The following is a 13,288-nucleotide window of genomic DNA, read 5'->3' as shown; positions in this document are numbered from 1 at the left end:
GTCATTTCAAGATGATACTTTAAATGACTGACGATTAATTTGCTTTTTGGATTTCACTGGAAGGTTCGTGGCTGACAGTTGTGCCATTTTCCCTTGTAACCCAATATAAAGTGGTGATGAACATGATGACAAAGCAGCAACTAAATGCCATCGTTAAGGGTTTCAAACAGCATGGTTCAGCTTTTTAATTGTTAAGCCTGTTGAATAAAAACTATATACACAAATGTAAAACCAAAAAATGCAGCAAAATTAATAGGGAATCGGTAAATAAACACGGGAAAATGGCATATAACTCCGTCATCTGGTTATTCAAATAAAACTATTTATTCAACACCATTCAACACAATAATATAACAGTAACTCTTAAAATAATAAAACGCAATACTTAAAAATTGTTTTTAGTAAAACAATCCTTCCCTATTATGGCACATACATAAGAACACGTATATACATCTTCAGCAATGGCACACATTCTGGCAAGTTTATTATCGTATAAAGCACATACACCATAACACTGTGTCTCTCTTCCACTGCGGGGCATCACATACCCCTTCCAAGGCGGACAATCACGTGGGCGGACAATCACGTGGGCGGCGGACAATCACGTGGGCGGACAATCACGTGTCGCGGCTGTACGCGGCCGGGTCCAGTCCCAGGAATTCACAGGCGTTTTTATAAAGCAGCTTTTTCTAAAAAAGAGAATACACATGCATAAAGCAAGGATTAATTACATGCTAATATTTACATTAGCGCTAGACTTTCTGTAAGATAACATTTGCTTTCATTTTTGCATAAACCGGTCGATGTTTGACAGTATCGTGTCCTGCATATGTGAATCACGAACTAAAAAATCTAAATATTTTTTCTAGATAAACGCGAAAATTATAACAAACAAAATCAGTGTTACAACAAAATATAAAGTGATGAAAAGGGGATATGTAAAAAAAGGATTGATTCTCATTCTTGTATGTTCATGCAGTATAGTATGAACATTCAATTTTAATTTTGCAAATTTTGAAAAAGTCGCGACCGAGCGTCATACTGAATGAACGCATACAACAATAAGCTCCTTAAATGAACATGCATTTGAATAGTCTTATAAAATAAACAAAACAAAGACTCAAAAAGGAAAGACGACAATGAAGTTAAAGGAAATACGTGCTAGATTTCTGGCAAGTGTTTTGATTGGTTACCTTTGTGACTTTATATTGTTTTGATTATTATTAATACGGAGTAGAAATTACATCATATAACTACTCTATATAGCAGTAAATAAACATGGTGAAGGCTTTACCCTGAAGCCAAACTCCGCGCAGTGTTACTTCCCTTGCAGTACAGTAATCACTGCCACCACAAGATTTTCATCCAAAATTGGATGAAAACTTTTAATGGCATTTTTTTAATCATATATATTTATTCTTATATCCTTTCTTAAATAATTACTTTACGCCAGTTGATAGGCATAATATGTTTTATAAAAAAATAACAATTAAAAAAAACATTCGGAAATGTTCGGTCTTTTTTCAAATTGAAAGTAGGATTTACAAATTACAATATCAACATGGATGTGTTGTTAGCTATTCAGACATGTATCGAACGTTTTGCATTTTTTCCTTTTATGGAATAAAATCGTTTATTTTCTAAACAAATGAAACATGTTGCTGGAATTTCTTTTAAAGGTGTTCCGTCCATTTTGTAAATTGCAATCACGTGCCGTTTCTATCATCACGTGATATTTGTGAAGGCAGTGATTACTGTACACTGCAAGGGAAGTAACACTGAGCGGAGTTTGCCCTGAAGCACAATTATGACGTCAGCACGACGTCACACTACTTACCTTGACGTCCTCGGCGAGTACAGACTGTTCGATTCCAAGGCCCGGGTGGTGTTCCCCAAGCGGGAACGGATAATCGGATCCACATATCACTCGGTCCTGTCGGGAAAGAAAAACAATGTGACGTAAATAAAAAAAATGTTGAATATTCTGGGCATGAAGCAGTGTTTTGAAAATGATATACAGAAATATTTGGGAATATTTTAATTTCATTTCTTATATTAGTTCAATACTGCGCCTGTGTTTACTGTCCGACATTTGCTAAAGGCATACATGATAATTAATCAATTACGATACCCCACCTGTCCAATGACGTCAACAAGCAGTTCGAGGGCTCGCGGGTCATGCACGAGCGCGTCAGTGTAAAACTTTCCCAGGAAGTTACGTGGACTGGTCTTACAGTCGACGGCGCACAGGTCAGGCCGCACGTTGTATCCGTGCTCGATCCGCCCAACAGTGAACGGGAAAGCACCCCCTGGTAAAACGTTGATTCAGCTGGTATTAACAAAACACATTTTTCATCATTCTTTCGGGCTTTCGTAGCGCACCGAAAGAAATTGACACATTTGGGCAACGACATTTGAGCATTTTTTTTTAAACAATCGTTTTCAAACACCTTTTACAGGGCATAATAAAACAAAAAGTATTGAAGTACATGTAGGTCCATTGAACATGGCTGGGACGTACCCAGTATTGAAGTACATGTAGGTCCATTGAACATGGCTGGGACGTACCCAGTATTGAAGTACATGTAGTTCCTTTGAACATGGCTGGGACGTACCCAGTATTGAAGTACATGTAGTTCCATTGAACATGGCTGGGACGTACCCAGTATTGAAGTACATGTAGTTCCATTGAACATGGCTGGGACGTACCCAGTATTGAAGTACATGTAGGTCCATTGAACATGGCTGGGACGTACCCAGTATTGAAGTACATGTAGGTCCATTGAACATGGCCGGGACGTACCCAGTATTGAAGTACATGTAGTTCCATTGAACATGGCCGGGACGTACCCAGTATTGAAGTACATGTAGTTCCTTTGAACATGGCTGGGACGTACCCAGTATTGAAGTACATGTAGGTCCATTGAACATGGCCGGGACGTACCCAGTATTGAAGTACATGTAGTTCCTTTGAACATGGCTGGGACGAACCCAGTATTGAAGTACATGTAGTTCCTTTGAACATGGCTGGGACGAACCCAGTATTGAAGTACATGTAGTTCCTTTGAACATGTCTGAGACGTACCCAGTACTGAAGTACATGTAGTTCCTTTGAACATGGCTGGGACGAACCCAGTAATGAAGTGCATGTAGTTCCTTTGAACATGGCTGAGACGTACCCAGTATTGAAGTACATGTAGTTCCTTTGCACTGTGTTTATCGAAAAAACGACAGCAATTTGTTAACCTCCGTATGCAAAGCCGGGTTTTGGTCTGGGAAACTGCTCAAATACCACGCTAGATGTCATACAGCCTGCATACCTTATATTACGGATGCATGACTATATGTATCATTACGATTACACTGAATGTAAATAACACTGACCTCCGTGGGCGAAGCAGACTTTGAGCCCGGGAAACTGCTCCAGCACCCCGCCCATTGTCATACAGCATATGGCCGTCGCCGTCTCCGCAGGCATTCCTGGTCATTAAACAGATACATGTACATATATTACAGGAACTAGTGGACTTGGCTGTCCGGTTAGCGCAGTGGTTAGCGCACTCGCTTCTCACCAAGGCGACCCGGGTTGGCGCATGTGCGTTTGGTTAGTGGTCACCAAGCCGGACAAGTGGGTTTTATCTGGGTACTCTTTCGCGCAACATCGTGCCAACGAGAGTGACTTAGCATAAGCTATCATTTCTTTCTTCACAATCGTTGTAAAATGTATAATGTTTAAACTAGCTAGTGGAATGGCAGTCGCGTCAAAGAGTTCAGAGTTTGGAACTAACACTTGTATGGGATGCTATGGGTTGGGATGCCATGTGTCCATAGAGTAATACTCGTAGAAAAATCATTTTGCATTTTTCATTATACGTTGATATATTTACATAAATTCGTAAAATGAAAATGACAAGAAAAGCCTAACTGCACATGCTACTCACCGACGAGCCAGGGAAGCCAGTATTTCGACATACGGCCACCCATCTCCATGTCCCATGGGTGGACAAATATCGCTACACCGTGCTCTTCGGCAGCCTGCAGGGAATACATGAATGTATATTCATGGATTGCAGGGGATGGGGCTGCTACGTTGGAAACCATTAACGCATTGAACCAGAACTTATGCAAATCCATCGGAAGGCTGAGACCCATTTCAATTAAATTCATCTTATTTTCAAATTTTGTTTATTTTGCTCTGTGTGTGCGTGCGTGCGCGCGCGCGCGCTCGTGTGTGGAAATTGAACTACATGTATATCAAGTTTTATAAAAAGAACACAAGCGTGAAGAAAATGTATACTTAAGAATTTTGAAGTTACGACTTCTCCTAATGGAACGAATCCTAGCATGCACAAGGACAGGGTGCACATTTAGGGGGTTAGCCAGGTCTTGGCAAGGACAGGGTGCACATTTAGGGGGTTAGCCAGGTCTTGGCAAGAACATGGCACATTTAGGGGTTAGCCAGGTCTTGGCAAGGACAGGGTGCACATTTAGGGGGTTAGCCAGGTCTTGGCAAGGACAGGGTGCACATTTAGGGGGTTAGCCAGGTCTTGGCAAGGACATGGTGCTGCAAAAGGAGGACAGCATGCTTATGGAGAACAAGGCACATTCTATTTTGGCAGAAATTGTTAGGCAATATGTTTATTTGCAGTAATACTAGGTTTTCAACAACCAAATATATAAAGTTTGTGTGTGTTTGTAATTACAGTATATTCGTCATAATTCTTAGTTTCAAGCTCTATAATCTCATACATTTAACTACTACAGTAATATATGAAAGCAGAAGGGGTGATTTGCTGTTCCATGAGGGAAGAAGGGGTGATTTGCTGTTCCATGAGGGCAGAAGGGGTGATTTGCTGTTCCATGAGGGAAGAAGGGGTGATTTGCTGTTCCATGAGGGAAGAAGGGTGCTATCATAAAAGGGCAGAATACAGTACCCTCCTATTACTGTTAAGCTAAAATTCCAGTACATGCGTGCGTTGATGTATTACATGTGACGGATCGTGGTTGACGCTTTCACAATCTGGCGGAGCTAAACTCGAACCTTTTTCCACCTACCAATGTTGCCTTTCCTAATTCATCGCAACAAAACAACTCTTTACTCAACTAAGCTTTAGGCTTTATGCACCAGTCATTTGTAACCACGCCCCACCAAAGTCCAGGGAATATTTGTGACTTTGACTTTCGGTCTAGCTAAGCCCTGGTAAAATCCCCGCCCTGTGGGGACGAACTGATGGTAAAATCCCTGCCAAATGCCCTCGTTCCCCAGGGACCCTAGGAAAGGTCCATTCCCCGCTATATTTGGCGCAAAGACAAAACCACCGCATTCACCCTGCACTGCGGAGCCACCGGAAAAGTAAAAACACGGCCCATTTCTCCGGCTGTGCCCGGCATACCCATGGACTAGGTGGGGGTGCGTGGTTACAATTGACTGGTGCATTATGCTTATACGGAAACTCACCACAGCTCAGACACCAGTGAAAGAGACCTTTTCCAAGGCAGTATATCTACACACTTGTTTTAATTAATAGAGTAAGCACATGGACTTACGGCAAACACCGGTCTCAGCTCCTCGGCATCGAGATTCCAGTCATTGACGTGAGATCCTATCTGAACACCGGGAAATCCTGAAACAAATAAACCGACATTTAAATATTTTTTTTATTAAAATATTATCAGATATTTTGCAAACACGATTTGCATTCAAGGAAACTATCAAACGACCAAAAATAATCCGAAATACCACGATATTCAAATGTTCAACATACCAATATAATGATTCCAAACCATATAAAGCTATATACCTAGCTCCTTTTTACACCGGATGAGCTCCTTGATGGCCAGCTCCGGCGCCTGCATGGGGAGCGTCCCGAGTCCCACAAACCTCGAGGGGTAGCGGGCCACAGACTTGGCCAGGTCGTTGTTCAGGAGTTCACATAGATCCAGCGTATCAGCGGGCTTGGCCTTAAGTAAAATAACAGAAGTTAGTCATCCTATCAGATGGCTTTGATAGAAGCTAGAGATGGGCCAGCCGAGCAGCCCACTGCAGTCTCGGTCACGTCTTTGTTCAAAACAGTTTGATTAACATACAAGTAATATACTAGTATGTTGTTTACAAAATAATTATTAGGATAAACACGACCCTACCTCAACATTTATTTATAAAACGAAGCCATTAGCACCTACTTGGTAACACTTGGCCCCGTTAGGGACAAGTCAAAATATTTGAATTTCGGGTCTTATAGTTCTTCAACAACGAGTATGCATTCTCAGAAGCCACATAGTTTGAGGTGAAAATGTAAATGCTTTGAACATGGCTGGGACGAACCCAGTATTGAAGTACATGTAGTTCCTTTGAACATGGCTGGGACGAACCCAGTATTGAAGTACATGTAGTTCCTTTGAACATGGCTGGGACGTACCCAGTATTGAAGTACATGTAGTTCCTTTGAACATGTCTGGGACGTACCCAGTATTGAAGTACATGTAGTTCCTTTGAAGATGTCTGGGACGTACCCAGTATTGAAGTACATGTAGTTCCTTTGAACATGTCTGAGACGTACCCAGTATTGAAGTACATGTAGTTCCTTTGAACATGTCTGGGACGAACCCAGTATTGAAGTACATGTAGTTCCTTTGAACATGGCTGGGACGAACCCAGTATTGAAGTACATGTAGTTCCTTTGAACATGGTTGGGACGTACCCAGTATAGAAGTACATGCAGTTCCTTTGAACATGGCTGGGACAAACCCAGTATTGAAGTACATGTAGTTCCTTTGAACATGGCTGGGACGAACCCAGTATTGAAGTACATGTAGTTCCTTTAAACATGGCTGGGACGAACCCAATATTGAAGAACATGTAGTTCCTTTGAACATGGCTGGGACGAACCCAGTATTGAAGTACATGTAGTTCCTTTGAACATTGCTGGGACGAACCCAGTATTGAAATAGATGTAGTTCCTTTGAACATTGCTGGGGCGTACCCAGTATTGAAGTACATATAGTTCCTTTGAACATGGCTGGGACGAACCCAGTATTGAAGTACATGTAGTTCCTTTGAACATGTCTGGGACGTACCCATTATTGAAGTACATGTAGTTCCTTTGAACATGGCTGGGACGTACCCATTATTGAAGTACATGTAGTTCCTTTGAACATGGCTGGGACGTACCCAGTATTGAAGTACATGTAGTTCCTTTGAACATGGCTGGGACGTACCCAGTATTGAAGTACATGTAGTTCCTTTGAACATGGCTGGGACGTACCCAGTATTGAAGTACATGTAGTTCCTTTGAACATGGCTGGGACGTACCCAGTATTGAAGTACATGTAGGTCCATTGAACATGGCTGGGACGTACCCAGTATTGAAGTACATGTAGGTCCTTTGCATATGGCTGGGACGTACCCAGTATTGAAGTACATGTAGGTCCATTGAACATGGCCGGGACGTACCCAGTATTGAAGTACATGGAGTTCCTTTGAACATGGCCGAGACGAACCCAGTATTGAAGTACATGTAGTTCCTTTGAACATGGCTGGGACGTACCCAGTATTGAAGTACATGTAGTTCCTTTAAACATGGCTGGGACAAACCCAGTATTGAAGTACATGTAGTTCCTTTGAACATGGCTGGGACGAACCCAGTATTGAAGTACATGTAGTTCCTTTGAACATGGCTGGGACGTACCCAGTATTGAAGAACATGTAGTTCCTTTGAACATGGCTGGGACGAACCCAGTATTGAAGTACATGTAGTTCCTTTGAACATTGCTGGGGCGTACCCAGTATTGAAGTACATATAGTTCCTTTGAACATTGCTGGGGCGTACCCAGTATTGAAGTACATGTAGTTCCTTTGAACATGTCTGGGACGTACCCAGTATTGAAGTACATGTAGTTCCTTTGAACATGTCTGGGACGTACCCAGTATTGAAGTACATGTAGTTCCTTTGAACATGGCTGGGACGAACCCAGTATTGAAGTACATGTAGTTCCTTTGAACATTGCTGGGACGTACCCAGTATTGAAGTACATGTAGTTCCTTTGAACATTGCTGGGACGTACCCAGTATTGAAGTACATGTAGTTCCTTTGAACATGGCTGGGACGTACCCAGTATTGAAGTACATGTAGTTCCTTTGAACATGGCTGGGACGTACCCAGTATTGAAGTACATGTAGTTCCTTTGAACATGTCTGGGACGTACCCAGTATTGAAGTACATGTAGTTCCTTTGAACATGGCTGGGACGAACCCAGTATTGAAGTACATGTAGTTCCTTTGAACATGGCTGGGACGTACCCAGTATTGAAGTACATGTAGTTCCTTTGAACATGGCTGGGACGTACCCAGTATTGAAGTACATGTAGGTCCTTTGAACATGGCTGGGACGTACCCAGTATTGAAGTACATGTAGGTCCATTGAACATGGCTGGGACGTACCCAGTATTGAAGTACATGTAGGTCCATTGAACATGGCTGGGACGTACCCAGTATTGAAGTACATGTAGGTCCTTTGAATATGGTTGCGACGAAATTGCACATAATTTTATATTGGTGTAATTACAGTCTGAACTCACTGTGTCGAACTCCTTTATCTCGACATTTTGGTTATGTCGAACTTAAGTTATGCATTTGTTTATATTTCGGTTATATCGAATGTTAGTTATCTCGAAGAACTTCGCGAGGTCACAACGACTTGACAAAGTGAGTTTTGACTGTACTATAAACAAGGTTTGAACGTACCCAATAACTGAACATAACGGGGACAGTAGAGAGTGCCTGAACGTCCACGCCGGTGGCGTCCATCTCTCGAAGACGGTCCTCGAGCGCCCAGCAGTTAGGATCCACTTTTCGGAAGAAGTTGCCACCCTTCATCATGTTGGCGCACCGACCCTCACAGCTGTGGTCAAGTTGTACCCAGTCTCCATACCCGTAGCGCTGCAAGTACACACACATGTATCGGCGAGTTTCTGTCCTTGATTATCGTTACTACAAAGGTTCACTTCAGTGATGAAAAAGCATGTGCTTTAAGGAATGAGTCGTTTCATGGAGAAACAAATCACGACTACAGCTGACAGTCAATTAGACTGATAAAAGTAGTAGTGCTGTTTTATGAAAAAAATGTTTACCAATTAATTATTTAAAGGTTTAGTATATATCTTATTCATATTTTTTACCAGAACATAATTATATAGACATGTGTATCATAATCATTAATTGGCTTTGTGGTCTAATCGTTATTTAAAGGGGCATTATATCAGATTTGGTATAATATCCAGGAATGGAAAAATAACAGCCTTCATCGCTTCTTATTAACATTAAGACAGATACCGACTAATGTCGGAATGTTCTGAAGAATGTTCAATTCATGTAAAAAAACAAACAAAAAAACATCATTCTTCAAATGTTGAAAAATTCAGCTTATTGATAAAAAGTCGGTCATGATTTCAAAAAGGTCACCGACTACTTAGACGAACCTGCTGCTGACGAAAACTTTTTTTTTGTCTTTGTTTACTCTATATTTAAAGAACTAAATTTCGTTTCTAATCATCTAGCTTTGTAATTTTCAAAACTATTTCACATTTGATGAACACAAATAGCAGCTTACTTGGGGCTTGATACAAGTAACATGTATATTCGAGTTGTTTACTTCCAACCTTGCGCATATAGAATATTTTTCTTCTTCAAACAAACATTTTAACAATCACGAATCAGCATTGTTTAACAAAATGGCATCGAACATTGTATTGAGAACAAATCATATTGTTCCACAAGGCCTCGGAGAACAAACATTTATATACACCTAGTTGTAGTAGTATACATGTATGCGGTTATTGTAATAACAACCCAGCATTTTGCCCAGGCACTGTAGGCTGCAAAACGTTTACACGCTTATAATGAATACAAAGATGTAATTCCTACCTCACGCAGGTCTGGCCATTTCTCCGGTAAAATATGAGTGTGGATATCAATCTTCATAATTCTGAAACTTTTCTCCTCCGACACAAACTTCCAACCACTGAACGACGATAGCCTTTTATCTTTAAACTAGAATAATACATGTATACATGTGCACAAGGACAAGGTCATTTTTAACCAATCGCGACCCAAAACAGTGGAGGTGTGTGCTCCCCTTACAGTTACATTCACAAATACAAATCCTTACTTAAGCGTATTTCTAATTTCAAAACTCATTTGTAACTCTCATCTTCAACACTTATAACGCCAAACTTCCCTTTTTCTACTCAGTACTTTTTATATATCGTGAACGTTCGGGAAATTGTCAATCACTCGGACCGACAGCATTGCGTCAATTAACCTCTAATCTTATTGATTCAAGACCGATGTTGCATTTTATTTTATTATTTCTGAATGAAAGGCTACGTTCATGTACCAATCATTCGCCCACTCTGTTAAGCTCTTTTTAACATTTCCATTATGATATTTTTTCGTACCGTAGTGATAATTTGTGTTCAAATTAAGCTTACAATAAGGAAACATATATCAAATTGTCTTCGCAATCTATTAATGTTATTCTTATTGAAACTAGAAGCACTTGGATGGGACAGTAATTGGTTGAGGTAGGATACAATTACAGTCGATTCCCGATGGCTCGAACTCCCAGGGAATGGCGAAAATACATCGAGCCTAAACAAATCGAGCCAAGCGGGATTGTGTACCTTCAGTATAAATAAATCGGTCCTTTACATCTAGTTCGAGCCAATTTGACTGAAGTTAGTGTCTGGAACTTCATCACGTGGTATTACATGTGGCGTTTCCTCAAGGGTCTATTTTAGGGCCGTTATTGTTTTAATCCATGTCAATGAAGAATGCAATAAATATGTGGCGTGCCAAACATACTCGCGTACCAGTAATTCACCAACTTAAAAAATATGGGAGTTATTTAAAAAAAAAATAGAATAATGTTACGGACTGTCATTCAAATAGTGTATTTCTCTATAGTCATTGAATCTGAACATGTTGCTTAGTTCAAACGAGTATTTCAGAATAAAACATTATCAACATATTATTGTATTAAATTTTCTTATTAATTAATCACAAGATAATACAAAAAATGGACCATGTCACACACATATTTACCGAGGGTAACACAAAAAGAAGACTTAACTTCTTATCTCCATGTTGATAAATATAAAGGTTTATTATTGTGTTTTTTTCACGATGAAATCCTCCAATTGCCGTCCATCCCCTTGTTCCACCGACTCATCTAATATAGTCCCATCGCTCCATCCTTTTTATATTCGCCCCTGTAATCCTTGTTGTATCTTTTTCTTCCCCGCGCTCCTTATCTTTCTGTGGTTGCCCCCTTGCTCCGCCCGCCCTTTTAACTACCACCACCACCACTTGCTCCGTTTTTTATCGGGTCACCTCGATATAACTTCCCTTGTTGTTGCTCAATCCCGTCTTCACCCCCCCCCCCCCCCCCCCCATCTTAGCACCAATCCTTTGTCTTTGCTCCCTCGCCCCATGCTTTGTCCACGCTTTTGAACACTGTGACTTATATTTAGTGAAGTTGTCAAATCTTTAAAGTTTTAAACAGTAAATTTTGCTCCTTGCCCCTTGCATTCTTCTATTTGTCACCTCGTTTCCAGCTCAGTTCTCATTTCTACCCCTCCCTCTGTCCACTCCTCTTTTGCTTATGTGATATGAGGAATGATAAAACATGGACTTAAAAGATAGTTGACCAGGCTCTGGGGTGTACACAATAATGAACAGCGAAACATGGAACACCATAACATCACGTTTCAAGATGTACATTGAGTAATAGTGTTAACGAGAGGAGAGAGATGGAGAAAAAGCAGCAACCTCGTAACCAAAATATAAAATCAGCGAAAAATTCTGGACAGGAACAGTTCGTTATTCGTTCATTAGCGGCAACACTTTTCGGGCTTCGAAAAAGAAGCCAAACCACCGCGTCCCTTCCAAATTGTCTGTAAAATTACGGTTTTATGATTTCCAACAGGGATAACCACAACAAGATAACATTAATGCCCATTTAAAGAAGCCTCAAAACTTTTCTTTAATTGATCCTATTTCTTCATATTACATTTCGCTCAATTTCGCCCGAATCATTTCTCATGAAGTGTCGAAACGAATTACCAATGCATTTCACATTGTGTTTTTATTAGAATATTTCATTTGCGTAATAACAATATTTGATTCTACAAAATAATGAATTTGAACAAAAGCCACGGTGATTCTGATGTGATTTTCAATCGGCAATTCGAACTTGATGAGTACGAAGTAGGCGTGCCGGGTACGAATGAGCGGGGTACGTATCAGGATCGGTTTGGTATGTACGGGCCCCTAGAAGTGTGCGCGAGGGATCCCTCACTCCCGGGCGCCAGCGGGCTTGACTACACACAGAAGATACAAGGTACATAGTTTTAATTAAAAAATGTAGAAAAAATTAAAAGTTTAAATATTTCAGTTTAACAGACTTCGAATTCAACAAGTGTGGAACATTTCTTTAAAATAAATCATACAAACATTTTCAAATTAAAATATATATATATATAATATTTAAAAAAACTGCACAACAGCATTTTCATCTACAGAAATGGAAAGATTGTCCAAATTAGATTAACAGGCAATAAATATAATCGCGGAACGGCGATGGGCGTGAGGTTAATTTCATGGCGGAACTCGACATATTGCAAATGACATAAAACAATTGAATTATCCTGATTAGACTCTAATCAATGTAAAGTAATAACGTCATCAGCCGTTAGGAATGACTTTCATTTGATTTGCCACATAAAAAGGATAGATTTGCGCGGAGTATATAGAGCCGGACACTGTAGCAACGTGCACGAGCTCCGGAACGAAGATAAATAATTTAGAATATTTTTTAAATATAAATTTTAAAGACAAAATGTTTCAAAACATTGATGCTGCTATATTACGTAGATGGTGTTAAGGTTTTATTAGAAATAATGGGTGGATATAACGAAGGAATAATAGTTTGATTTTTATGTGGAAACGGCGAAAAGTTTTTGGTTGCTTATTTTGCGTAGGAGTAAGAAACATGAAATTAAATTGTTAATAACAATAATTAAAAAAATGTGATGATTGAAAATGCATTTCTTTAATGAAAGGATTCCAAAATGGAAGACTGCAGAGAAAGCCGGTGCCACAGTTCTGTCATCAAAGTCTTCCCACAGACTCACCCTACGACCATGACGTCAGATCTAGGCCGCCGAGTAACCAGCACGTGTCATATGACGCCAAAAGGACCCGTGACGTCAAGAAACCGGAGGATAATGA

At 40.3% G+C, this 13,288-nt stretch overlaps 1 protein-coding gene across 2 annotated transcripts; it reads right to left on the bottom strand.

Moving 5' to 3' along the window:
• Positions 1–300: 300 nt before the first annotated feature.
• LOC128234175 (2-amino-3-carboxymuconate-6-semialdehyde decarboxylase-like) lies at positions 301–10,048 on the bottom strand. 2 transcript variants are annotated; one of them, XM_052948231.1, is made up of 10 exons: positions 9,923–10,048; positions 8,744–8,938; positions 5,802–5,961; positions 5,548–5,624; positions 3,942–4,035; positions 3,385–3,480; positions 2,137–2,309; positions 1,838–1,933; positions 625–689; positions 301–589 (listed from the first exon to the last, which is right to left on the bottom strand). In XM_052948231.1, exons 1-10 carry the CDS (start codon positions 9,977–9,979, stop codon positions 583–585), a joined length of 1,020 nt encoding a protein of 339 aa, XP_052804191.1. In that variant the 5' UTR covers positions 9,980–10,048; the 3' UTR covers positions 301–582. The 2 variants fall into 2 exon arrangements, with proteins under 2 accessions (XP_052804191.1, XP_052804180.1); XM_052948220.1 differs by having other exon boundaries at positions 301–689.
• Between the last annotated feature and the right edge of the window lie 3,240 nt (positions 10,049–13,288).

This window comes from Mya arenaria, chromosome 1, assembly GCF_026914265.1.
Source record: "Mya arenaria isolate MELC-2E11 chromosome 1, ASM2691426v1".
NCBI classification, from domain to species: domain Eukaryota; kingdom Metazoa; phylum Mollusca; class Bivalvia; order Myida; family Myidae; genus Mya; species Mya arenaria.
This window is presented reverse-complemented; position numbering and strand designations above follow the sequence as displayed.